Raw genomic sequence first — 27,306 nt, forward strand, 5'->3', positions numbered from 1 at the left:
TTTAAACATATGAAAAAAACTGCATTTAATAATAAAAAACAGACAAAAAATGTTCTCCATGTTTTGGCTTCTGTCTGCCATTGCTACTTCAGCGCTTTGGATACTTTAGCGTTAACCTCCTGCTTCGATTGAAAATCCAATTTAGAAAATTGTTTTAGCTTTGAAATGTAATCCTCCATTGTGACATTACGGCCACTCAGGAGAAAAAAAAAATAACTGAGTAACTGCACTTGACTTTCCTTACAGTAAATTGTAGCTCGCTGTCACTTCTTCTGCAGCGGAGCGGAGGAGGCGCAAGCAGAATCCCTGGGCTCACTAGCGCCTCCTCCATGAGGCAGGAGAACTGCGTGCCTCACCCGGCACCTTTTCGCAGCTTTTTTATGATCGCTCAACACAAGAAACACGTTGCACACACAGACAGTTTTTCAAAGTATTTTAACATTTTAATAGCTGTCTGTATGTGTTGGCTCTGGATTGGCGATCCGTCCAGGGCGTACCCCGCCTGTGGCCCGAAAGCTGCTGGGATAGGTTCCAGCCCCCCCCCGCGACCCTTAATCATCAGCGGAAGAAAATAGATTTTGGAGTGACGACATTTTAGATCAACTTTCATTCCAGAAGGTGGCGGTAATGTGTCCCAAAAGCTAAGAAAGAAGAAGAAGCAAAGAAGCAGCAGAGGAAGAAGAAGAAGCAGAAGAAGAAGAAGAAGCGGAGAAGGAAGAAGAAGAGTAGCAACTTATCAGTTAAGCGGTACCTATCTCTTCAGGATAAATCTACACATTAGTAGCATCTTTGAGTAACAATTAATTAGTTAATAAAAAGCCAATAGCAGGATTAGCAAATACACTGCACGCACAGTAATGGTTAACCTGCGAGTTAGCTTCGTCTGGGGTTATTTACACGGAACATATTTTTTCTTATCTTTAGAGTAAATGCGATGTTTTCGAATTTAACTTGTTACCGATTTGTCAGCCCTGGTTTGTGATAGAGCTTGTCGTGCTTGCGAACGTTGTGGACACCAGAGTATTCTTCATTTTCTAGGGTTGCACTATTGATGGAAAGTTAATCGAAATGACAGTATGGCCAACTGCAATTTTCAAATGCGCAGAACCACAAAATTTGTTGAAAGATAGGTTTGTTTTAAAAATACCATGTTGTTAATGAAAAAATATATTGAAATTTTCTTTCTGAAAAGTGTACTGCCCACACGTAAGATTCTAACAGACTAAAGAAAACATAATTTAAATGCAAAACAATCACAACATAATCAATTTCATGAATGTGTCAATGAAATTGAGAATAATTATGTTAAAATTAATGTACACCCATCCATCCATTTTCTTCTGCTTATCCTGTTAAGGATGGGGGGTGGAGCCTATCCCAGCAGCTTTCAGGCATGAGGCGGGGTTCACCCTGGACAGGTCACCAGTCCATCACAGGGCCAACACATAGAGACAGACAACCATTCACAGTCACAGTCACACCTACGGTCAATTTAGAGTGTCAATCAGCCTCGTCCCCTCTTGATGTCTTTGGACTGTGGGAGGAAGCTGGAGTACCAGAGAGAACCCACACAGGAACAGGGAGAACATGCAGACTCCACAGGGGAAGACCCTGTACTGTGCTCGAACCTGGAACCTTCTTGCTGTGAGGTGACAGTGCTAACCACTGCACCACATGCTGCCTAATGTACACCCCTATATTGCAAATCACATTGCCGTATTCAGTGAAAAATTTTCTCAGTTAGATTTTTTTTACATTTTTTTTTTCAAATTCATGCACCCCTTCTGTGTATGTGCTTGAGATGTGATGTGGTAGAATTGGACAGTTGTTTGCAAGATGTAACATACAACCCTTCACTTGTCTTCACCTGATAACCCACAGGACAACAGCAGGAGGGATGCAGTGGATGTGGGTCCTGCTCTGTACCCCCTTGCATCACCATTGACGGGCGTCTCGCTCAATGGAATACAGGATGCCCTATCACTGTGTGGCATATGGATGTGGCAAAAAAGCTGAAAATGGTGTGACACTGTTTAAATTCCCCAAAGAACCTGAGAAATTTCGCAAATGGGAGAAGCAGGTCCAGCGCACCCGCCACCAGTGGTTTGCCACCCCCAACTCTCATCTTTGCAATGAGCATTTTGGCAAAGAATATTTTGAGTCTAGGTCATCCTCAGGGGCTTTGAAACTGAGGCCAGGAGCTGCTCCCACAGTGTTTGTCCGTCCTCAATGCTCCTCCTGCAGTGGTCTTGGCTGTAGCATTTGCCTGCCTCCTATTCAACACCGGGGCTCTTATGCTGCTGAGCCAAGAGAGAATAACCATATTGTGAGTATTTATGGAAATGTTCCTTTTCAGAGAAAGAGAGAGCTTGTGTCATTCTGAGACCTTTAAATAAAACCCTTTAAAATCAGGTGCTTTCACTCTTGTCACCTCTCTGTTTTGCCCCTTTGCAGGCAGACCACAACAAACTGGCTCATGTTCAGTTTGATGATATGGATAAAGAAAGCGACAAAGACCCTCAAAAAGAAGGAGGATCAAAGCCAGGAGGACACCTTCGAAAAGAACAACCAAGTAAGGTTCAAAGAAGATGAGGGGACCAGTTGAAAAAGGCTACGGTGTCGTTTTCAAAAATTGTATCCATTTTTTTACAGTGATATGTGAGATGTGTGGCACGATTGGCTACTGTAGGACCTTTTTTTCAAAGACCAAGTGTTTCTGCAGTCTGTCCTGCTCACGCTCCTATTCTTCAAACTCCAAGAAGACCTCTACACTGGCACGCCTGCGGGTGAGGCTGAATGCAATGTCGATGCCTACAAATAGTATTGAGTGGTAAATTTGTTTTCATGCTTGGAAGGAATATTACATCTTTTGGTTCTTATACTGTTAACTCCCAGTGAGCACAAATGGGGAATACTGCTCATTTACCTGCTCAAAAAGACAAAGCAATGTTGCAAGGTTCTGTGCCTGTGTGTGCAGGTGAAGAGATGAGGCATCTGCAGCTGTCACAAAAAACATGGCCCTTTGTGGTGCCCCTTTTAGACTGGAGGATTGTCTTCCCACTGTGATATGATGGAGTTCAGCAAAAGAGTGTTGTGCAGGGACAATATTCTGTTTCTCATATAGCAATGTCAGAGAAGCCTGAGAGTGGTGATTGGAAGGCAGTGACCCCATCCCTTCCAGATCACAAGCTCATTAAAGTAAGAGCTGGCCTGATGAGACAATGTTGTTGATGTTATTTGTGCAGCCTGCCACCAAGGGATTTAGCATCCATCCATTGTCTTCCACTTATTCCTGTTAAGGGTCGCGGGGGGGCTGGAGCCTATCCCAGCATCTACAGGCGAGAGGCAGGGTTCACCCTGGACAGGTCACCAGTCCATCACAGGACCAACACATAGAGACAGACAACCATTCACACTCACAGTCACACCTACGGTCAATTTAGAGTATCAATCAGCCTCGTCCCCTCTTGATGTCTTTGGACTGTGGGAGGAAGCCGGAGTACCAGAGAGAACCCACACAGGAACAGGGAGAACATGCAAACTCCACACAGGAAGATCCCGCGCCCGAGCCGGGACTGGAACCCGGAACATTCTTGCTGTGAGGTGACAGTGCTAACCACACCGCGCCGATATGTGTAATTAAGGCATATTAATATAGGATAAAGTTAAAAAAGTCTAAAAAATTGGGAGACAGTGAGACATGGGGACATTGTTTTCATGGTTTTTTGTTTGTTTGTTTTTTTAGTTGAAAACATGATTGCTATTGGTAGGCACAGTGGTGCAGTGGTCAGCACTGTGGCCTCACAACAAGAAGGTTCCGGGTTCGAGCCCTGGCTCTAGCACAGGGTCTTTCTGTGTGGAGTCTCCATGTTCTCCCTGTTCCTGTGTGGGTTCTCTCTGGGACTTGGGCTTCCTACCACAGTCCAAAGACATGAAAGAGGGGATTAAGTTAATGGGATACTCTAAATTGATTGTTGCTGTGGCTGTGAGAGCAAATAGTTGTCTGTCTATTTGTGTTGGCCCTGCAACTGATTGGCAACCTGTCCAGGGTGTACCCCCCCCCCCCCCCCCCCGCACAACCCATAACAGGATAAGCGATAGAAAATGGATAGATAGGGTGGTGATTACTGTTTAGACTTAAATTACGGAAGTGCTTCTATCTCCCAAATCAGTTTTGAAATTTTGGAATATCATGCGAACCGAAATTATTGTTGTTAGGGTGGGATTTGAGCTGCAGCTTATAATTATTTTCAATATTGACTTATCTCCACATTATTTTTTAGATTAATCAATGATTGATTTGGTCAGTAAAATGTCAGAAAAATGGGGGCGGCATGGCTTGGTGGTAGCGTGATCCTCGTGCAACCACAGGGTCACTGGTTCGATCTTCGCTTCCCCTGGTGACCGTGTTGAAGTATCATTGAGCAAAATATTGAGCCCCTAATAGCTCCTGATGGCCCCATGACTTGTGACCTGTCCAGGGTGTACCCCGCTTCTCGCCCAATGTCAGCTGGGATAGGCTCTCACCCCCCCTCCAACCCTTTAATGGAATGTCAGAAAAATATTGAAAATACTCATCCCGCTTAACTAATGCTTATGAGATGTTCTTTCCCCCACGTAGTGTTTTAGCTCTGAAGTAAGATATTTACACCAAATGATGTTAAATATTGTCACTGCTTCATTCTTTTGAGTAGTCATTATCCTTTTAAACTCATTTATTTATAATATAGCTTTCCAAAAATGTTATATATATTATGACCACATGGTGGCAGTGTTTCCTAAAATGCTGACTTAATGAACAAAGAGGAAGACCACCGTGCTCTGCTTGAAATTTTTCACCATGCTAGAGAAGCCCACTGCTGGCAGGCATGATTTTGCTCTCTCGTTGATTTGGTATATTTAGTCTGGCTTTAAACCATTAACTACTCAAATGGTTCTCAAGTGTTGCGTAGATACATGTGGGACCTCGAAGTCCCGCAACGCCGTCTTTCACCGGTTTCCACTCGGGGACCTCGTCAGGTTGAAGAAATGGCTATTGGTTCTCGACATGGACGAAAACACTTCGCTCTGCGTTCTAAAAAAGCTGTCTGTCTGTCACATGCATTTTCAAACAGACGACTATTACTATAACCCGACCCGCCGAATCCGGCTGCTGAAGACCACCGCCGTCCCCAGCCAGTTCACGTTTCTCCACGGTAACCCACCCTCCTCCAGTCTCGCACATTTGGATAATCCGGTAAGGCGATATGGGAGATAGCAGCATATAGAAAGGCTGACCCTCAAAGAAATTGATCAGATCAGTTGCAACGATTTTAAAAGATATAAAACAAAACAGGATGAAACGTCATGTTTCTATAAAAGGAGCTTATTCAAACTTGAGTCGCATTGAATGATCGAAAACTAGCCCGATGTAAATATTTGCAGCCGATTGTTAAACGATGTCGTATTTAAATCTTCCTTGCAAAAGTTTAACCTGTTTTGAATGTGACCATTTGCTTTTTTTGTATTCGGAAAAGTCTTTGAACAACTGTTTTTGAACAGCATATTTTTAAAACATCCGCTTGCAATGGGGAAAAGAGTAGTTTTCTCACGATTTTCTGACATTTCACTTAAATTGTTGGTGTGTTGTATTTCCCTTACAAGCTCAATTTTTTTGCATTGCAAATACATTTTTTTTGCACGTTTTACACACGAAAACTTCTGTTTATTCAATGGGGTAGTCTTCCCTTGTGCTCCTCTCCTTTAAGGGAAAGCCATCCTCAAAAAAATCAACAGAGCTGTTCAAAGCCCCGGCTGGAACCAAAGGTGAGAACACACACACGTACAGAATTAGCTTAGAGTAAGAGCTGGAGTCGCATTGTTACCCCTTTCACACAGCACCAAAAACGCGGGTCAACGCAGGTTTTTCGGCGTCCTGAAAGGGTCGACTCCGCGTTTCGACCCGCGTCCGTCGACCGACTCGCTAAGCGACCCGGGTGTTAGGCGGCTCGGCTCGGCTCGCCTGCAGTGTGAAAAAGGCAACCCGCGTCGTTCCAGGTTTCACGCGACCTTCCTGTCGCATCCTGATTTTGTCACTGTGCCGCCTGTCAGGCTTCGCCTTTAGCTTCTTCCAAGCCCTTCCGGACTCGCCAAAAACTCCATCCTCCTTCGCTGCATTAGCGCTCGGACATTTCCCAATCTGCGCCGAGTTTGTCTGCTTTGCAAAAGAGACAACATTGCGATGCACGCAACGACAACGCGAACGTTCGAGTCGCCGACATCTATTGCTGCGTCCGAATAGCGAAGTAATAACCTACTGCTACAACCTAAACACGGCGGCACCATTCGGACACCCTAGAAGACTGGTGGTGAAGCACGACCTCTGCTGGCAGAGCACAGATACCACAATTAGGTAGACGGCACCAACGAAAGCCCCACCTGCTGGCCTGGCTGTCGTACTGCACTCCACTCTGAAAGCACCCTTCATTCATTCTCTATTATTAAGCACATTAACGCACCTTTAGTCATCAACAACAACGACTATAAATGTTGGTGTTGCATCAGAATGGGAGACTGTTGGCGGCGCAAACTTGGCTTGCGGGTCCACAAGTTTTTAGGGGACGAAGAAGTCGTCCACGGTGCATTGTGGGCCATAGGTAGTTCCGTAGGATGCACCTGAACCTGATGACGTACGACCGGGGTACAAAAACCTGCTTTGACTAAGGGTTATTATGAACAGTTAACAGTTGCAACACCGCATGGTGCGGATCCATGAGGCTACAGAGTCTTCAGCACATGCAGTTTTAAGTGATCAGTTCCTGTCTGTGTGACTTCTCTGTCATTTCCTTGGCTTTGCATCAGGTTTTATGTGGGGCGTGTACTTGGAGAAGGAAACATCTCTGGCTGCGTCTGTCTCTTGCTTCCCACATGTGAGTCATTTATAATTTGAGTGTTTTCATAGAGTGATACATTTTGCTGAGAGATTCAATTCTGATGTTGGTGACAGGATCATTGTTGGCTTATGATAAAGTGCAAACTTGTGCAAATCACAAGCACAACATGATGTTCTGCTAATATTTACTCACATTTATATTTAAGTCATAGTCACATTATCAGCCACAATGTAAGATGTCCAAATCAAGTTTTTTGCATCTGATAGAAATCATTTTAAATACAGTCCCAGTTTGATACTTGTATTTCCCAAAGTAACACAGTTGCCCAGGGCCCACTTCAAGTGCATTACAGTTATGAAGATCAGTCCAATGGCTGGATGTAACAATAGAACAGGTCTGCATTAACAGTAATATCTTGAACTCCATGCTGCTCCTTCGTGTTTTAAGTGTATTTTTCTTTTTTTTTAATTACAAAGTAAACAAAATCCAACAGTCCAAAACCCCAAGATTCATTTTGTCATAAGTAACAAACTTAATTTGTCCTGAGTTCCAAACTTTGAGATCATTTTGGGATCCCATTGACCGAAACCAAACATGTGCTTAATGACTTTAATGGTAGCATTCATTGGGCTTTCTTGGTGAAACGGTCCTGCGGATCATTTTAGTACTTGACTGAAAAATAAATGTCTTTACAAACCTGTGGGATTGAGAGTTACAGGAGGTGCATCATAGGTGTCAGGAGCAATGACTTACAAATAACCATCAGGCTTTGCTTCCTGTCTACAAGACTTAATTGATAGACATATTTGTGCGCAGGAACACTTCATGAATGAGGCCTCAAACTACCAAAAACACTGTCCCCAAAGTAACTTCAGCATATTTTACAGTAGTCGACTAAACCCTTTTATTGCTGTTTTAGTCAATAATACATTTAAAAAAAAACAACAACAATAAGATGTGGAAGTTTTTTTTGTTGTTGTTGTTGCTGTTTTACTTGCTGTCCAACTGACATCAGAAAAAAACAGGTGATAATAATATGGAAATAGATGTGTAAGGCACATTATTGTTAATGAATCAATTAAAGGCTGAGTCATTGAAAATGAATGTGGGGTTGATAAAAACACCTCACACTAGGACCTGAACTCCACACTCCGCAGGCTCCCCTGTGCAACCAGTGGGATGACATCACAGTTGGGATGAAGGTGGAGGTCCTGAACACCAACGCAGTTCTGCCTAGTAAAGTTTACTGGATTGCTACTGTCATCCAGATTGCCGGTGTGTACATCTGCCTTACCGTTGTGAATTTGTCCAGCCATCACTTCAATTTTCTTCTTCGGAGCTTAAAATGATACCTTTTGTTTAAATTTTGTCACTAAAGGAAAGTATGGAAGCTGAGAAAGGCCATATTGCAATGATTTTTTTTTTATACTTCTAGGGCTGTTGTTTCATTATTCCAAGATAACAAAAGCATGAAGTGGCATTGTGACAGATAATGGGTCATTACTGTTATCATAGCATAGTAATGAGAGTACAAGATAATCATGTATATTGTGATGAAAACATCCATTTCCTTGACAGAGAGGACTTACCAGGTTATAACTAATTACCTCGTTGTTAGGTGACAATGAATATGTTACCCTGTGATAATAATGACGTAAATCATAGAAAAATCATTACAAGTATGGCCTCCATTCCGCTTCTGTAGAGGGCTCATGGGATATGCCATTTTCTCACATGATTTTTATTGAGTTCGTGTACCTTTGCAAACATAAAAGTGAAACTGCAAGTAGTCAAGTAGCACTATCCAAGTCATACTCTTTAAAATGCCATGATATTCTTTAAAAATCTTTTTTTTTTTTTTTTTAAATTGAAACTACACGTGGGCCTACAATCTACAGACGTGTACGTGTTCATGCCCAGGAAGTGAAACATTTGTGCAGAATACATTTTAATAAAAGCTCCAATAGATAAGTAGTGATACTGAAAATTTCGCCATAAATTGTCTTATCAAGTTCTGGCATGCTGTTCTGAGCACTGATACAAAAGCCTGACACTGTGACAAAGTGCTACCAAATGATCTCTTTCCCTTGACCACCCTCCTCAACGACTCCAGGGTACAGAGCTCTGTTGAGATATGAAGGCTTTGAGCATGACAGCGCCCGCGATTTCTGGTGCAGCCTTGTCTCAGGGGAGCTGAACCCGATTGGCTGGTGCGCCATAACAGGCAAGCTACTGGTACCTCCACAAGGTGAGTGTTCACACACAGAAACAAGACCAAGAGAATGTCTGCGATGATGCTCAGTCATGCGTGTCATGGCGTCTCTTGAGTGCTGTAGTAGTCAACTGGGCTATTCCATTTTCCTTGAAGAAGTTTCACCTCTCATCGAAGAGGCTTCCTCAGTTCTAGGTCGCAGGTGGTGAGTTGGAGGCTTTTGTGACTTTGCTCTGAGTTTCAGAGTTGTTGAGATGGCATTAGTCAGTGGTCTAATTTTGTGGGTGGTGAAGGGGTTGTTGGTCAAATCAGTAGCTGTGTGTGTGTTTGAGCGGTGGGAATGGGTGTTGTTTCCTGGGGAGGGTGCTCAAGACCATATTGTATGTGGGGAAAGGTGACGACGAATGTCACTTCTCCTGTTCAGAGACGGTTGCTCCAGTTTGACATTGGTGGCTTCTTCAACTCTCACATCAAACCGTTTGTCTTCTCTGGCCAAGATGTGTACCTCTGCGAGCATACAACTCCCCACCAGTGACTCAGAACTGAAGAAGCTTCTGGGACGAGAAGTGAAATGTCTTCAAGGAAACTTCAACAGTCCAGTCCAATAGAGTATAACACAGTACTTAAAAGATGAGCAGCAGAATTACCTTGCCATGATCAGAATTCCAATTGGTTTCTCAAAGAAGGCCGTTGTCGTCGTCCACGATCAGATCCATCTTTTAATTTGACAATGATCTATTTTAGATGTGAAGCGGAACATCCCAGATTGGAAAGGATATCTGATGAAGAAGTTGGTGGGGTCCAATACACTGCCCGTTGACTTCTACCTGAAGGTAAAATTCCCATCTCCCCTCCTCAAAATTTTGGTCTTACTTATGGAAAGAAGATGGTGGATTTTATCAACCTCCCTTGTTATCGAGCAGTAAAAAGACTCAATTGTTCAGAGAGCAGCGAGGCACTGAACCTGACTCTGCTCCTCTTTGGGGTAGAATCAGTCAGAGGGTCCAAGACCCAGCACTTAGTGACTATGTAGCACCAACTGGGTTGTGTCATGTTGTATGTCTGTCAAAAAAAAAAAAGGAGGGGGGGGGGGGGGGGGCGACACTTCTTCTGCCACTAGATGGCAGCACCTGTGACCAAATCACAACTGAAGCACTTTTGCGCTACTATGGGCTTTTCCTTCAGTCTGAATTCTTGCTTGTGTCGTACGTCGCTTTGGACAAAAGCGTCTGAAAAAATGAAATTGTAGAATTGTAGAAAGGATTGACCTTTCTATAAAACGTGTAAAGCAGCATGAGTGTGTCGGAGCTTCTCTGGTAGAAAACGGCGTGCATTTCCATTTCTGAACTCTTGACAGAATGCTGTCAATCACTACGAAATGTGACACAAATCTGAAGAGTGAAGTCCTGTATGATGACTGGCTGACTGAACGAATTCAAACACAAACTTGGCCTCTGCTTCTTCTCTACCCTTCCTCTGCCCTCTTCCCAGCTGTCAGACAGCATGAAGCACTCCTTCAAAGTGGGCATGGTCGTAGAGGTGGTGGACCCTAAACATGTGAGCCGAACTCGTAAGGCCATCATAGAAACCATCATTGGTGGCCGCCTGAGGCTGGTGTACACAGACCAGAGTGATGCGCCAGAGAATGCCATCGCTGATTTCTGGTGTCACATGTGTAGTCCTCTCCTGCATCCAGTGGGTTGGTCTAAGAAAGTGGGTCATGACATCAAAGCACCTGGTAAGAAGCGCATCCAGTTTCATGTCTTTGTATGGCGGTTCTGTTTCCCTTCACATTGTCTTTGAAGTTCCAACAAATGGGTGTCTTGGGCACAATAATGTTTGCCCCCCTCCTGCACCACATGAAGAGTATCAGGAGCCTGAATTAACATCAATATAAGCTTCATCTCCACTGGTTCGAGGAGAAATGCAACATGAAGAATTCCCTGCCAGGCACAGTAATGCAGTGATGCGATTCTTTTTGCACTGCCCAATGTTTTTCTGATGCAGGCCTACTGGTTTGACTCGCGCCATTGTTTTAAAAGGCACCAAGTGCACTAGTTCTTTGGGACATTTGTGTCCAGGCTGTCCACTTGTCCCATCCTCCTTCATGCTGTAGGCATCATAACTCACTGAATATTCGAGCAATCAAAGTTAGTTTTAATCTAGCAAGCAGTGTTGATCTTTTCTTTCCCCTCTTTTAAGTTTGAACTGATAGGAATCATTTGGCTCTTGTCTCGAACTAAAGCTTGTAACTCCTAAGATAATTGTTGACTGGTGAGAAAAACTAAACCTTGTGCTTCTACGCTGAAGGAACCCGCGTGGAATTTGCTGTCACTAAGGAAATCTGTGACGGTCCTCCCATGCTTTTTAAAAAGGTAAGGTAAGGAGAACGCTTGAGGAACAATCATTCCAAATTAATCCAAAGGGAAGCTTTAAGACAAAAATATAGAAATGCCTCCCAGGTGGTCCTTAGGTGTCAAGTTAACAAGAATGGGACAGACAAACTGAAAAAAACATCATGGAAAAACAGGAACACTCAAATATCTTTGTTTCAACAACACCAATAGTCGAGAGTTTTCTTGTTTTCTTGTCGACCTTCTCTATGTTGTTTTACTGTTAAATACCCACGTTCTCCTTGGGGAGATTTCAGAATTTGGTATGATTTGGGGCACTCCAACTTTTTTGCTTGACCCCCGAGTCGCCTCGCAATCCTCTCTCCCATTTTCAGTGATTTTGCTGTCAGGCCTCCTATGTCTCAGGAGGTTTTGGTTGATGGGTCATTCAGACACAAGAAATCTGATCCAGAATCGCTGATCCGACCGTCAGAAATATCAAGTCATAGTTATAAGCTGGAGGAAAAATAAAAATGTTTGTTTCCCTAGCAAATTCATTTGATTCCTACCGAAAGCCTGTGGAAACGACTCCGAGTGCAGTAACAAAAGAGAACCTGAAAATTGGCTAAAAGTTTTTAAAAAAAAAAAGAAAAAAGACCAGTATATCAGCAAGAAAGTATTTTTAACGATAAGAATGTGCTTTTTTATTCACGTTTGCCTATTAAAATATAATAAGGTAATTACTTCTTTGAAGTTTAGGGTATATGTGAGTTTGTTGAAAATGGAATGAATTGTTGTGAAGTTCCCTTTTGATTTGCTTATTGCCATGAAGAAAATGAGTTCTTGTTTATGACAAGAAATTATATGACTTGTACCTTTCGCAAGGATATAAATAAAAATGAAGTTAAAATTTTGCTGAGGACCCCCTGGAAGACTGTCAGGCTACCCTGAGGGACCCCATTTTGAGAACTCATGAGCTAGACAAGTCACATGACCGATAGTCAGTTTTTGTAGCCATGTGATGAAATGTTTGACTCAATAGCTGTAAAATCAACCTTCTGCCGTCACTGTATGATCCACAGTGCAGATATGTCTACATGGAGGGAGGCTTCTTTGAAGAGGGAATGAAGCTAGAGGCCATTGACCCTCTCAACCTGGGAAGCATCTGTGTGGCCACTGTACACAAGGTGAACAGCAGCTATCATTGTTCCAGATGAATCCTCCAGCATTAAATTGCTGTGCTTGAATGTTTAGGTGACGATCGGCTTCCAAGAGTCACCAATCAGTACAGGTTGAATTGTATCATAATGACATGAAGTCACCGTGTGGCCTTTTTTCTCTTTGTTCAATGTCACCCCTCCTCGTAGGTGCTGCTCGACGGCTATCTGATGGTTGGTATCGACGGCACCGTATCGAACAATGGCTCTGACTGGTTTTGCTACCATGCTTCCTCTCATGCCATCCTCCCCGTAGATTTCTGTAAAAAGAATAACATCCCTCTGACTGTGCCTCAAGGTAAACAGTGAATTTCTCACACTTGGTCTACAATTTTCACTCTATTTTGCTGGTGGTAGTTTGCTTAACTGTCCTTTGGTTCAAGAAATGCTGAGTAAACACAGCGAAGCGGTGTACGGTTAATGAAAAGAACCGTTGGTTTTACCTGGCAGGTTATGACCCGAAGACCTTCACTTGGGAAAACTATCTGAAGAAGACCAAAGCTCAAGCTGCACCGGCAAAACTCTTCAATGCTGTAAGCCATACGGAGCAGCATGTTACATTTTGATCCCACCCACAGTTGTCTTTCTCTGGACACAACTTCAACATATTGGCTTGCTATTTGTAGTAAAGACAGACACCCAAATATCGGGGGGCTGTCTGTCTTTAGTGTAGCACAAAGCAAACTGAAATAGTGCACCTTTGTCTTTATTCAGGACTACCCAGGTCACAACTTTTCCCCCAACATGAAGTTAGAGGCTGTGGACCTGATGGAGCCACGCTTGGTGTGTGTGGCCACCGTGAAGCGCTGCATAGGCCGCCTGCTGCTTATCCACTTTGATGGCTGGGATGATGAGTTTGATCAGTGGGTTGACCACCAGTCCCCTGATATCTACCCCACTGGCTGGTGTGACCTTACAGGCTACCAGCTCCAGCCGCCCCCTGGACTTGGTAAGCACCTGAAAGTTCTTTTCTGCTGTGACTTGAGTTTAGAAGCCTTCCTTTGGGTGAACTCATAAAGTTCAAGGTGAATATGAGAGATTTTCGGTCAACTTTGTGTTTTTCAAACCAGCTCTCCGGCGCTGCTGCTATGCAGAGTTCTGTTTGCCCGTCTGAAGGATGCACTGTGAAAATATGCACTGTGAAAATGGCCAGAACTCAGGTTAAATGTTACTAAGAGTTCCAGTGAGGGCTTATGTGCTTTTGCCTCTGGAGCATATTATGGAGTGCAGAGGTTGACAGATGTTTTTCAAGTTGTTTAAAAGTGATGGGTGGCTTGTTCTGTGTTCCAGTCGATGTAACCGAAACCCAGGCTACACCCAACAAGAGATGCAAGCCATTTTCTTATGGGAAAAGGAGTAAGTTATTATTCAGAGATGTGCATGGAATTTTGTATCGTGTCCTCTCACTTGTAATGCTCGTGAGAAACTTCATGCATCTTGTCATCTTGCCATTAAGGGAAGAGGCATGGTAAAAAGAGACTGCTCTCCCATAATAATGATGACAGTCAGCATCCTGGGGACAACGGCAGTCCTCCAGGGCTGGTGGGCCTTAATCTTCCTCCAGTGTTATTGGACCCGTGTACTCCTTCAGAGGTGCCACTTATCCATCCCAAACCCGAACAAGAGGAGCAAGAGAGTAAGTAGACAAAGCTCACTCAACACACTTCTCACGTTTATTTCAACAAGTTAATCACCTGCTGTCTTTGTTCTGTTTCTTCAGTCGCTGCAGTGCATGTGAAAGTGGAAGAGGTGGAGATGGAGACACCCATTGCTCAGCCAGATAGCTGTCAACTAGTCTCTGTAGGTGTCATCAAAGAGGAACAGAAACATCATAAATCAGAACGCAATGGGGCACCAGAGCCAAGCGGCTTTACAAACGAAAGCAACACAGGGAGAGCGGTGACACAAGGTGTCAAAGGCTGAAGCGGGGGGGGGGGGGGGGGCTGCAGAAGGATGGCACCATGGCTGAAATTTCTCCAAACCAAAGGAGGAATGATGTAACAGGGCACAATAGGGGGACAGAGGCTTGAGAAAAGTGTCTGCTCAAAGAATGAACTGAGGGAAAGGGGGAGACATAGAATCTTGGATGGAGTAAAAGCTTCAGACATCTTCATGACAAGACAGACAAATGTTTGGTAATATTTTAATTCTCAACTTTGATATCAAGTTCAGTCTCATTGGTGAATATACATTGTACACTTGGAATCACCAATGTAATGATGTTGGGATTACAAGTCGCGGTGCAGGACTACCAGCAATGTTGCCTTTGAGCTGATGATATACGCATTCTTATTTCTGGCTACTCAAGAGTTCAAATGTTTGACCAACAGCGTTAGTGGAAATCTAAGCTAGAAGTGTTAATTCATGCTAATTAAAGAGCATTTCTGCTCAATCTAGACTCCCTGGATTCAAAGAAAAAGCTTTGTTTGAACATGACATTGATCAGACAGAAAAGAGGAAATACTGCAAAGAGGCAGGAAGATGGTATGATTGACAACTGTTGCACTTTAGCTACAGCTTCCAGCAGATGATGGGTTTTAGAACGGGAGAGTTCTCTGGTTTAACCTCAAAGGAACACACCAAGTTTTTTGGAAAGTAAGTATGTTTCAGAAACTGCCTTAGACAAAATGATGGATACCCTCTCTCCGCTGTTGCAACGGGCAACAGTTATACCTTCCGGTCAGTAGGTGTCGCACTCACTCTTGCTGCACTAATCTACTTCTACTGGTCACCAGGTTGACACAACTAACTGCACGTTGTCAGAGTTGGAATATCGATAAAGCCGACAATAAACACGGTCTATCTTGTTGGTACCTCACTTTGGGATGTCGCAATACCAACATAAACCTGTTACAGGCTAAAGTTGGTAACTTGCGCAGTTGCTGTTGTCAATTAGCACATTTTAGCTGACCTGTCCAGCAGAAAATGGGAACCTTGACATAGCCTTTCGGTCCCATTTGGTCTTTCAGCGTTGACCGCCGTAGAAATGCTGGACCAATATTGACCCTCATCTTGCTCCCTTGTTGGTCCGACAGCATTTCAGATGTATAACAGAGCGATGCCTCCGATTTCTCAGCCATTTCTCTGATCAGTCTAACAAGTGGCAACGCCAGAGATAATGTGTGAAATCAACATGTTCTTCAAATTGGCTCAGAAATTCATGACGTTTTTTTTTTTCCTTTCTCGGCGAACTTGAAAAGTAGATAACATTTTGAACCTGATAATTATCGTTTTTCATTTCACCACTGCATGTTTTTCAGGAAAATTTAGACTTTCATTCAACACCTTTCTACAAGTTCTTCGAATGTTTTGTATTTTTTTTTTGGTAATTGGTTTCCTTAAAGTCCTTAAAGGTGCAAGAGACTGACTGTTAGTTAGCTTTGCGCAGTGATTGGCAATGTGTGGGAAATGTTTGCATTTGCATCATAAGTCATCGGTAGGTAAGGATAAGAACCTTTTCCTGATGTAATCTTCCTACTTCCCTCTTTCACACGGGGCCATGATAAGTTCCAGTTGCTCTTGTCGTTAGCAATTTTTTTTTTTTTTTTGATCGGCTTTTTGAGGTGTCCAATCAAAAAATTGCTCTGTGGTTTTGTCCGGGAAGTAGACATTTGATTACACATGGCTAATTGTGTCTTGTAATTTAAAATGAATGCTTCATAAAGACAACATAGCATGACCCTGCTTTCTTGATGCAGGCAAATACCATTTTGGAGGAGAGAAACCTACCAGTAAAAAGTCTGCACACACCTTCTCATTCAATGATTTTTCTTTACTTATGCTTTTTTCTACATTGTAGATACATATTGAAGACATCAAGTATATGAAGCAAGCTAGATGGAATTATGTAGCAAAGAAAAAAAAAAAGTGAAATAACTCTAAATGTTTATATCTTAGATTCCTCAAAGTAGCCACCCTTTGCCAGAACCCTTGGCCTTCTCACAATGAGTGTCATGAATATCTGAAATGGTTTCATTTCCCAGGTTTGCCTTTCATTTGTGGAATTTCTTGCCTTCTTTATGCGTTTGGGACCATCAGTTGTGTTGCGCAGAAGTCAGGGTGGTACACAGCTGACAGCCCTGTTTGACAACTGTTAGAATTCATATGATGGTCGGAACCAATCAGCTGAGTGAAGAGAAACCACAGCACATCATCACTTGAAGAATTGAAGGTCAGTCAATCCAGAAAAATGCAAAAACCTTGAATGTATCCTCAAGTGCGGTTGTAAAAACCAACATGCGCTATGATGAAACTGGCTCACGTGGTGAGTGCCCCAGGAAAGGAAGACCAAGAGTTCCCTCCACTGCTGAGGATAGGTTCATTTGAGTCAACGGCCTCAGAAGTTGCAAGTGAACAGCACCTCAGGTTAGAGCCCTGGTTTGGGCTGAGGGATAAGATGGAACACAAAGGAGTTCCCAGAAATGCTTTTGCCTTCCCTCAAAGACTGTCGGAGAACCATTTCAGGTGACCGCCTCATGAAGCTCACCAAGAGTGTGCAAAGCAGTAATTGCAGCAAAGGGTGGCTACTTTGGAGAATCAAGAATAGAAATCATGTTTTTGCATTATTTCACTTTTTTTTTTTACTACGTGTTCATATTTTGATGGCTTCGGTGAGAACCTAGAATGTAAATAGTTGTGAACATAAAAAAACATTAAATGAGAAGGTGTGTCCAAACTTTTGACTAGTAGTGTATCTTGGATGACTTGATTGAAGTATGGTAATGTTTCACAACCACTAACAGTCACTGTCGGGGTCTCAGTTCCCTGACAGACAGAGAGGAAAGAGGGTGTGGCCCTGGGGTGGATGCCAAAAAGTATTCTCTAAAATGTTGGCATGTTCCTTTTTACATTGTCGACATTTTCTAGGAAGTTGTATCAAAACAAGCAAGATCAATCTCTGCGTTCAAGCCATGTTGTGTCTTTTGGTGTTTTTCTTGGTTGCTGCTTGTTTCACATTTGGAGCCTTGGGAATTTTTGATTTGGCTTTGAGCATTTTGACCTGTCGAAGGCTGTTGAGGTGGGTTGGTTTGGGTTTGATGGCTTTGGGTGCCTTAGCAGGCTTTGCTGTGATATAATGGGGAGAGGGGAGGCGCTCACCACCTGGGCAGGCCTTGAATATGTGAACGTCTTTGACTCTGTGGCCCTTCAGCTCAGGTGGGTTGGCACAGGTGGCTCGCACCTTCAAGTTGACCTTCTCAATCCATCTAGATAAAGAAGAAAAGCAGTTACTAGATCTGCACAAAATTATGGCAAACTTAATTTGATCACTGAACTGGGAGTGAACCGCTAGCTCGCCAAAGGTCAAAATACACATGCTAATTCTCTTGCACTCAAGTGTGAGGTGTCTAGACTTACAGGCGGAGTGGTAGCAGCGGACAGTCACACATTAGCGGGTTGTCAGCCAGGTTGATGACCTCTAAAGAGGTGAGCGGATCCAAGTCAGGCACCACCTCCAATAGGTTTCCCTCCAGGAAGAGACTCCTCAACCCTGGACCAAGGCCGGCCAGGGTGTTTTGAGACATCTTGAGTAAGATATGACAGAAGGTTTATGATGTGGTTGGGGCAAAAAAGAAAAGAGGTTAAGCTGAAGAAAGGGGTCAGATAGACTTAGATGGCTCACCTTCTCCAGTCCCATGTTATCCAGATACAACTCTTTCAGTGACCTTGCCAGAGGTAAGAAGGCATTTGGCCCAATCCAGCGAATTGAATTCCCTGACAGCCTCAGGTCCCTGAGGTTTCTCACCTTACTCAGTGCCTCAGTGGGCACCTCTTTCAGCTTGTTTCCGGTTAGGTGGAGAGTATCCAGGTCACTGGCCTGGTCCAGAGCCTTGGATGATATGCGGTCAATGACATTTCCACTGAGGTAGAGGGCTCTTAGGCCTTCAACTCCCATCAAGATGTCTGACTCAAGCTTGGCAATGGAGTTGTTTTCCAAATGAAGGGCCAGCAGCCCTTGCAGCAATTTGAAGGCTCCTTTGGGGAAGATAGAGAAGCGATTCTTCTCCAGGTGGAGGTAAGTCAGCTGAGGGAGCCCTGCGGATGAAGCAACATTGACGTTCAACTGAAACATTCACAACTACCCATCAGAATTGGCACAAGTTCACCATAAAGTATTACCAGACCTTTAAACACATCAGAGCTTAGAGAAGTCAGGTCATTCTCAGACAGGTATAGGTAGATCAGTCCCTTCATCCCGCTGAAAGCTCCACCCTCTACCTCCACTATCTTGCATCGCTGCAGGTGGAGAGAGACAACCTGGGTGACACCGGGGAAGCTGTTGCTGGGTATAGTGTGGAAATTGTTGCCACGCAGGTCAAGAAGGCGTGTGTTGGGGGAGAAACCCCGGGGTACTTTGGTATGACCACTGTTCTCACATGAGGAATGGTGTGTCCCAGCCTGAAAAAGAGAGATAGATGCACACTTCCAGAATTTTGTCCACTCCATTTGAAAACATACATTCTAGCCACTATAAAATGTGTTGTTTTTTTACACATATTTACACAAATCGGTCATTTGGAGGAACCACAGCCCCACTTGCATCCTGTCACATGAGTTTTGTTTTTTTTTTGTCCCAGCTCTGAACCTTTTTCTGCTCGTATCATTCGCGTGTGCAAAACCTTTGGGGGGAACTTTTACTGAACAAATATTAATGGAAATAGCAGGGACCTGTTCCAAATTAAACCGTAAAGCAAGACTATGGGCGCATTCAGTGTGTTTGGACACCTTTGAAAGTAGGAATCTTACTCTTCTGTCGACCGAAACACTGGTCCAAAACCACTTCTCCCATGTGGTCCCAGACCATCTAAGAGCAAACCCTAGTGTGGTTCCACTGAGAGAGTGCTCCGTCCCAGCTACAGCAAGCAAACAAAAACAAAGATTTTGGGCCAAAATGAGTCCGACCCCTGACAAATGTGTATTTTTATATGATAAACATGAGTTTGCGAACTGGGAAACCAAATGGAAAACAAAAAGAATCAGTGTCACACAGTTTGATCTCACTTTCCCATCATTTGTTCACAAGACCACATCACTGTGGTCACAAGTAGTGACAATGGTTTAATGTAATGTACGAGTCATACAAGTGGAGGACAGTCTCAAAGTCGGCTACACAGGAATATCTGTCTCAACTTGATGTGTCTGTAGCCACAGAAACAGGTGCATTTTATTGACTCCGAAATCCTTCTGAAGGCATGGGGTTTTTTTTTGGCTTTAAATGTTACACAGCTTCACTTTAATAGTGTAAAAAATTCAAAAACAAAACATATTTCTGGTCTCGAGGGGAAAAAAACAATTTCTATAATAAATTCAGCTTTTCTACTGATGAAGTTAAGGTTTAACTTCTCACAAGTTAATAATTATGTTAACGTAGAAAATAAAACACTCATACTAAATACAACAATATTTAAATTAAGGTTTTTTTCACCAATTGCCCAGAGAATATTACAGCCATAATCCTGCTTAAATGCTACGGGGCAAAGTCTTGACTAATGAGCTAACAAACACCCACATTACATCCCTACATTCTAAGATGGAGTAACTTTGTGTCTAGGGTTCGATCTGAAATCATCTTGCTTTCATGTTTTCATTCATGGAGGTGCGTGACATTTTGAGTTGGAGGTTGAAATTATCCTGAAAACTACGAGTCCGGTCAAATCTGTTCACCTGATGCGATGCGCTCACCTCGCAGACACATTTAGTGGGACACTTGATCTTGTTCTCTGGCTCTTCAGTGGGTGGTGTCACAATCCTTAATGACTCCTCAAACTCCGCCTTCAACATGACCTCCTGGCTCTGACAGCGCAGCTCTGGTGGATAGACAGCCTCCAGGCTCTCTCCGGAGAGATGGGCTGGTCCTCCACATGTCCCTATCAGCTTCACCTTGCTACGGATTGCCCACTCCCTCCAGTCAACAAATGAAAAGGTTAGAATTAGTCTCCTGTGGTTGAGAGAGGTCATAATGGCCAGGTTTGCTGTACCTGAGAGGACGCAGGTAGCAGTTGCAGTGGATGGGGTTCCCAGCCAGGTGTAGGCGTGCCAGCTTCAGGGAGCCTTCAGTAAAGGGTTGAATGACACGCAGCTGGTTGAACCTGAGGTCCAGGTGGGTGAGGCTGGGGGACTTTGACACAGCTGTGTTGGCCAGGTCCTGCAGTGACATGTGGTCCAGAAACAGGTGGGTCAGCTTGGCCATTGACACTGCCTCCTCCCCAAGGTAAGTCATGGGGTTGTAGCTCAGATCCAGACGGGTCACTTCTGGCAGTCTGAACAAAGACATTCAGATTTAATGCTTGATGTCGAGAAGTGTTGCCCCCCACAAACACAATGCAATGTCGATGTTTGTTCAGAGTTGCACCCCTTGGAAATTTGGCAGGAGTGAGACTCTAATTCCATGGATTTAATCATACAAATTCACACGTAAACAAATATTCGCCATCAAGCCTTTAAATACAGTGATAAAAGTGTATAAACTAGCATAATGGATTAAAAAGGTGGTTAGACTGGCCTTGTAGACTCAATTTGTGTTTCACCATTTTCCGTTCTACTCTGTACTCCATCCCCGTCTGCCTCCTTCCCTTCCACTGTCTTCCAATATTGCTACCTCACTGAGGGGCGCCCATTAATATTGCTATGTCATCATTATCAGCAGTCAATGATCATTTCTAAAATACATTGGTACTAGTCTGATGGCGATATATGTATCACTTTGGTTTTGCTCAAGTCTCTCCATCTTTGCTCATCTACTGTCACGATGAAGAAATAATGCACTAAATATGTAGTTATGGGCGTGGCTTGGAGGTAGAGTGGCCATCCAGCAACGGAAGTGTCAATCACTTCCCCCGGTGACCATGTCAAAGTATCCTTGAGCAAGATTCTGAACCCCTAATTGTGGCTTGTCCAGGGTGTGTCCTGCCTCTCACACAATATCAGCTGGGATAGGCTCCAGCCCCCCCCCCCCCCATGTATTTCCCAATGTAAATATCATGAATTTGTTTTATACAAAAAGACAGTAGTAAATATCGGTTATCAGCCGAATCAGTTGTAAAAATATCAGCATCAAATGTCCACAATCCAATATGCCTCCATAACCGTAACTGTTTCTTTCTTTTGCCTATTATTAATATACACTGATCTGGAACAAAAAGGGTCACTAGTCTACATACAAGCAGCTATCATTGAAAAAACTGCTGCCACCGTGTATTTAAAGTAAGCTTTCTTCAACATCAGCTCTGTTTTCATTCATTCCCTAAATGTAATATCAATTCATCACTGATAGTGGATCGAGCCAATTACCTTGATTCATGCCAGTGTTGAGGGGACACCACCTTGGTCTCCACGCTGGACTGGGACAAAAAAAATCTGCCCTGCAATTTTGGACCAGACTGGCCCACCACAATCAATCACAGACCTGGGACCAGCTATTTTAGAACCCACGAAGAGATATGTGATTACCAAAAGTCAGGCCAATCCTCCTTAATAATTGTAACCACAACTTCAAAATCTAACTGAACGATTCAAAGACTGTTGAGACTAAAGATGCATCCTGCCAGCAGGGCAAATGATTTAACAGGAAGACTTTGCTAAATGACTCCAGCTTCCTCCACAGTCCAAAGACATCAAGAGGGGACGAGGCTGATTGACACTCTAAATTGACTGTAGATGTGACTGTGAGTCTGCATGTTCTCCCTGTTCCTGTGTGGGTTCTCTCTGGTACTCCAGCTTCCTCCCACAGTCCAAAGACATCAAGAGGGGACGAGGCTGATTGATACTCTAAATTGACTGTAGATGTGACTGTGAGTCTGCATGTTCTCCCTGTTCCTGTGTGGGTTCTCTCTGGTACTCCAGCTTCCTCCCACAGTCCAAAGACATCAAGAGGGGACGAGGCTGATTGACACTCTAAATTGACCGTAGGTGTGACTGTGAGTCTCCATGTTCTCCCTGTTCCTGTGTGGGTTCTCTCTGGTACTCCAGCTTCCTCCCACAGTCCAAAGACATCAAGAGGGGACGAGGCTGATTGATACTCTAAATTGACTGTAGGTGTGACTGTGAGTGTGAATGGTTGTTTGTCTCTATGTGTTGGCCCTGCGATGGACTGACGACCTGTCCAGGGTGAACCCCGCCTCTCGTTTGCAGCCGCTGGGATAGGCTCCACCCCCAACAACCCTTAACAGGAATAAGTGGAAGAAAATGGATGGATGGATGAACTTTGCTAAATGTTTGCTTGCATTGATTCAATGTTGGCTAACCTCCTGCGGCCTTATCTAAGAGGCTGACCCCAGGGATCAGCTGCCTCCTCCTGCTGCTGTTTTTACACACACTTGGCAGCCTCAACTTCCTGATCCTTCAGTTTTTTTGTCTTTTACTTTCTGTCTGGATGCTTCTCTCTCTCTCTCTCTCTCTCTCTCTCACACACACTCACACAGACGCACACACACACACACACACATACTCACACTTTTTTTTTCTCATGCAGTGGTTTGGCAGAATAAATGATTGGGCAGAGTGAGCACGAGCAACTGAAGGTGAAAGCGTGTGCCACTCTGCCACTGTGTTACTGCCCTGGGCACTTAAATTTGGTGGAAGCATTAATTTTCTTCTAGGGAAAGAATTGTGGGATGCCACGGTGGAGCAGTGGTCAGCACTGTGGCCTCACAGCAAGAAGGTTCCGGGTTCAAGCCCCGGCTCGAGCTCAGGGTCTTTCTGTGTGGAGTCTCCATGTTCTCCCTGTTCCTGCTGGGTTCTCTCTGGTACTCCAGCTTCCTCCACAGTCCAAAGACATCAAGAGAGGACGAGGCTGACTGATACTCTAAATTGACCGTAGGTGTGGCTGTGAGTGTGAATGGTTGTCTGTCTCTATGTGTTGGTCCTGTGATGGACTGGTGACCTGTCCAGGGTGAACCCTGCCTCTCGCTCGAATGTAGCTGGGATAGGCTCCACCCCCTACACCCCCAACCCTTAACTGGATAAGCAGTAGAAAATGGATGGATGGAAAGAACTGTAATAAAATCAGTAATAGCCTCTGTTTTATTCTAGTAGCATTATCAGGTGGAAATTTGACTTCATGCAGTACTGAGGTTTCTTTATAATACCTGGCAAGAGACATGTCACAGTTTACCAACCTGGTCATGGTTTCAGTCGGGAAAAACTGCAGCTCATTGTGGTCCAGACTAAGACGGCTGAGTGTGTACAATCCAGCAAATGCCTCTGTGTCCAGGTAGTTCAGAGAATTGTGACTCAGACGAAGCCATTTGATGTTCTGCAAGCCCTGGAATGAGAAGAGGCTGGCTACAATAGTCCCATTATCAGGTATACAACAAGAGAGACATTTTGTTTAACAGTTCTTTAGGATTCCTTTGTTGATGTTTTGTACCTGGAAAGCCAAGTTGGGGATGTAGACCAGCTGGTTGTGAGTAAGCGAAAGAAGGTTTAGGAAGCCAAGCTGAGAGAAAGCTCCAGGCTGGATCTCTTCGACGTGGTTACGGTCAATCATAAGTTGTTTCAGCGAGGAAAGGCCATCAAAAGATTCCTGGATTCAGAGCACAAAGGAAGGAGGACAGTCAGACCATGAAGCGTAATGTTTTGGGTTGTCTGTCCACATGTCCATCTGTATGGTCAGCCCATTATTTGCTAATGCATATCTCTGGAATGTCTGAAGCAACTTTCTTTACATTTTGAAGGTCAATGCTACTGTCACGCAACACTGATGCCATATCCTTAAGGCAAACCTTGGGGGATTTTGTCCAATTTTTCCACAAATATCCAATAGGCAATGTTGTTAAACAGAAATCAGTTTGGTGGTCAAAAGTCAGTGTCATGTCACATGAGCACACCTCTGGAATGCCGAGGGGGAGTTCCTCTCTCTAAAGCAGGGGTCTCAAACTGGTCCAGTAAGGGCCGGTGTGGCTGCGGGTTTTCATTCCAACCCGGCAAAAGCAACACCTGATTCTACTTAAATCAATCAAGCTGTGTCCACACGGCTCATTTGTTGGATCAGGTGTTGCTTTTGCCCGGTTGGAATGAAAACCCGCAGCCACACCGGCCCTTACTGGACCAGTTTGACACCCCTGCTCTAAATGTAGTTCAAACCTCCACTTAGACGACACAGAAACATTCAGTTGCGATGCAGTATCTCTAGTTTGGTTTCTTAAGTTGTGTGGAAAGTTGAGGCGTAATTTGCGTGACAACCTGGTAGAGGATGTCGATGTTGTTGTTTGCAAGGTTGAGGAAGACCAGGCGTCCGAGGCTCCGGAAAGCCCCCTCTTTCACCCTGCGGATATTACTGCGCTGCAGTGATAGGTGAGTCAGGTAGGGAGTGTGTTTGAAAGTGCCAGTGGGCAGTTCCTGGATGTTGTTTCCTCGCAGATCCAACTTTACTGTGATCTACAAAGGAAATAAAAGTCATTAGAGTCACTAGTATTCTGTATCACCATCAATACTGTATGTGGGAATAGGAGACCTCATCCACTGTGGGGGGAACTTCAGTCAGGTTCCTGTTGATGCAGGTTACGGTGAGCTGTATCTGGTCACACACACACTGTTGCGGACATTTTGCTGCATACGCCACTGAGACGAGGATAAGCAGCAGGACCCAGAGCATGTCAGCACAGAGAGGGGAGTGCATCTGAAAGGCAACATAACAGCCTCGCTAGTGTGTTTGGAGGCAATTCTCTGTGAGCAGCTCATAAAACATGTAGGAGTCTTGTCTTACACAGTAATGTTGTGATACAGACAGGAGTTTGTTTGGAGCAAAAACCTGTGGTTTAGATTTAAGTGGGATTCAACTCTTTCCCTCCCAATGGATTAAGAAGCTGTGTTTAAAATAGCAGCATTCATCCTCTACTTCACTTTTTTTTTTAATTTTCAAACGTTCCAGTTTCACAACTGGCCCCTGCTGGCCTGTGGCACAATCTTCATCACATTTGTCTGAGCCCGTCATAACTCTTTTATTACCAGCGGATATCCCAGGGCTCAAAGAGCCACCATTTTGAATGTAAATCTTTACAGTTTTCAACTTTTTGTCTTGATTTTTCGAGACGCATACCCATACAGAGGCCTCGTTCTCCCAAGAGAAGTTCTATTTGGGTTACAGTGTGTACTGGACTATACTTTGTCTGATGTGGAGTTTTACAAACAATATTTCCAGCCAGCCTGCCCTTTGGGGGTGGGGGGGTGGGGGATTAGAGCCATTTTGATCAGATTGAACAACCCTAGTCTCCGCTGGAATGCCTAAAAAACACATTCCCATGTTGGATCACCCACCATGTTCCACAGGAATGAACATGAAAAGCTGCACAGCTCCACACGGTCAAATTTGGAGTCTGATAATGTTGAGGGTGAAAATTCCAGTATAACTGCCAGACAAAGAGAGAACTCCAAACTGTTGAGTTTTTCTTATTCATATCAATTTCAAGTCATTTACAATTGCAGAATATAATAATAAATGTCTGGGAACTTCTTCTAACGGTCCTATAGTTCTCTGCGGTGTATCTAGATTTGTTAGCAACATAAAATGGTTTGTTTTCAGGAGAGGGGCAAGGAAACTAGAGACGAAGGAATTTCTTCATGCTGGACTCTTGGTCCGCAGACCGCAGAGGAGGAGCGCGCCGGCCGGTCGTGCACAAAGACGCTCAGTGTCTCTCCCCGTTGGTGTCAAACCAAAACGCGTTTCGTCTGAGTATGTGTGCCCTTTAATGAGAAACTCTGGGAAGTCTCTGGATGATATGGTCTCAAATCCTCGCAATTTTGGCGAATAAATACAAAACTGAGCATAAAAGATTAAATGCAAGCTCAAAATGTTGTGCTCAGTTCCAATGCTTAATAAACGATGTCTAACACAAAAATTAAACAAAATGGGGAACGCAGCCACTTCAGTTTGTACCACCTCAACATTCATGTACACATGAGAAATAACAAGCATAGCAAGAAAGCAGTTTTTACGCGTAGTCAGAACTCACCGTGGTTCCGACCAGCCGCTGGCCCAAAGTAGCAGTGAACTCTCTCACGGTCTCTGGACACTGCTGTTCCCCCGACTGTCCCCCATACAAAACAAACTCAGTTTATCCCCGCATTCACCGTCACGCCCCGCGGCGCACACCTCAAACCCTAACCTACCACCGCTCCTCTATTCAGTTCAACCTTAAAAAAAAAAAAAAACATCAATAAATTGGCAGTTCCAGCTAAACTTTCTATTTGCTGGCAGTCTTAAAAACACCGACACCTCCATCCTGTATTTTCAATTCATTATAATCAACAAGTCAACCGTGCCATCAGTGAACAAAATGTACATAGAAAACAACTCTAACGCACATAACGCATAAATGCAAAGTCGGGCTCACTAGATCCATACCCATATTGATGAGATTTCGGTAGAATACTGAACAAACGTCTTGACAGTATACACGCAAAACTAAATGCCACGAACGTAAATTCCATTCTCATCCTTTTTTTTTTCCCCCTTAAATGTTTTATGACAATGCTCAGAAGCCGTAGCAGCCACAGTCCCAAGAGTACAAGATTCATGACCACCGATCACCAAAAAGGGGACGGAACAAGTGGCATGTACCTGTGCAGCGTTATATCTGTGCAGGGTATTCAGGTTTGGGTGTGAGTGTGTGTGTGTGTGTGTGTGTGTGTGTGTGTGTGTGTGTGTGTGTGTGTGTGTGTGTGTGTGTGTGTGT

At 44.0% G+C, this 27,306-nt stretch overlaps 2 protein-coding genes across 6 annotated transcripts; one reads left to right on the forward strand and one right to left on the reverse strand.

The window, feature by feature from the left end:
- Window positions 1-622: 622 nt before the first annotated feature.
- l3mbtl2 (L3MBTL histone methyl-lysine binding protein 2) lies at window positions 623-14,591 on the forward strand. 5 transcript variants are annotated; one of them, XM_086194891.1, is made up of 18 exons: window positions 623-739; window positions 1,882-2,326; window positions 2,455-2,572; window positions 2,653-2,786; window positions 5,748-5,804; window positions 6,834-6,908; window positions 8,030-8,147; window positions 8,986-9,120; window positions 9,829-9,917; window positions 10,576-10,822; window positions 11,395-11,459; window positions 12,500-12,604; window positions 12,785-12,932; window positions 13,085-13,167; window positions 13,349-13,583; window positions 13,925-13,990; window positions 14,091-14,270; window positions 14,355-14,591. In XM_086194891.1, exons 2-18 carry the CDS (start codon window positions 1,961-1,963, stop codon window positions 14,555-14,557), a joined length of 2,424 nt encoding a protein of 807 aa, XP_086051017.1. In that variant the 5' UTR covers window positions 623-739; window positions 1,882-1,960; the 3' UTR covers window positions 14,558-14,591. The 5 variants fall into 5 exon arrangements, with proteins under 5 accessions (XP_086051017.1, XP_086051018.1, XP_086051016.1 ...); XM_086194892.1 differs by having other exon boundaries at window positions 627-747; window positions 5,748-5,805; window positions 6,841-6,908; XM_086194890.1 differs by having other exon boundaries at window positions 627-747.
- Window positions 14,592-15,817: 1,226 nt separating this feature from the next.
- chadlb (chondroadherin-like b) lies at window positions 15,818-26,894 on the reverse strand. Its single transcript, XM_086194895.1, has 11 exons — window positions 26,584-26,894; window positions 25,086-25,250; window positions 24,815-25,009; window positions 24,000-24,155; window positions 23,749-23,894; window positions 20,611-20,892; window positions 20,315-20,534; window positions 18,757-19,030; window positions 18,255-18,667; window positions 17,990-18,156; window positions 15,818-17,838 (listed from the first exon to the last, which is right to left on the reverse strand). Exons 2-11 carry the CDS (start codon window positions 25,248-25,250, stop codon window positions 17,538-17,540), a joined length of 2,319 nt encoding a protein of 772 aa, XP_086051021.1. The 5' UTR covers window positions 26,584-26,894; the 3' UTR covers window positions 15,818-17,537.
- Window positions 26,895-27,306: the final 412 nt, after the last annotated feature.

Source organism: Aulostomus chinensis, chromosome 23, assembly GCF_037954235.1.
Source record: "Aulostomus chinensis isolate RoL2024-O1b breed Wild chromosome 23, RoL_Achi_v1.0, whole genome shotgun sequence".
Lineage (NCBI taxonomy): Eukaryota > Metazoa > Chordata > Actinopteri > Syngnathiformes > Aulostomidae > Aulostomus > Aulostomus chinensis.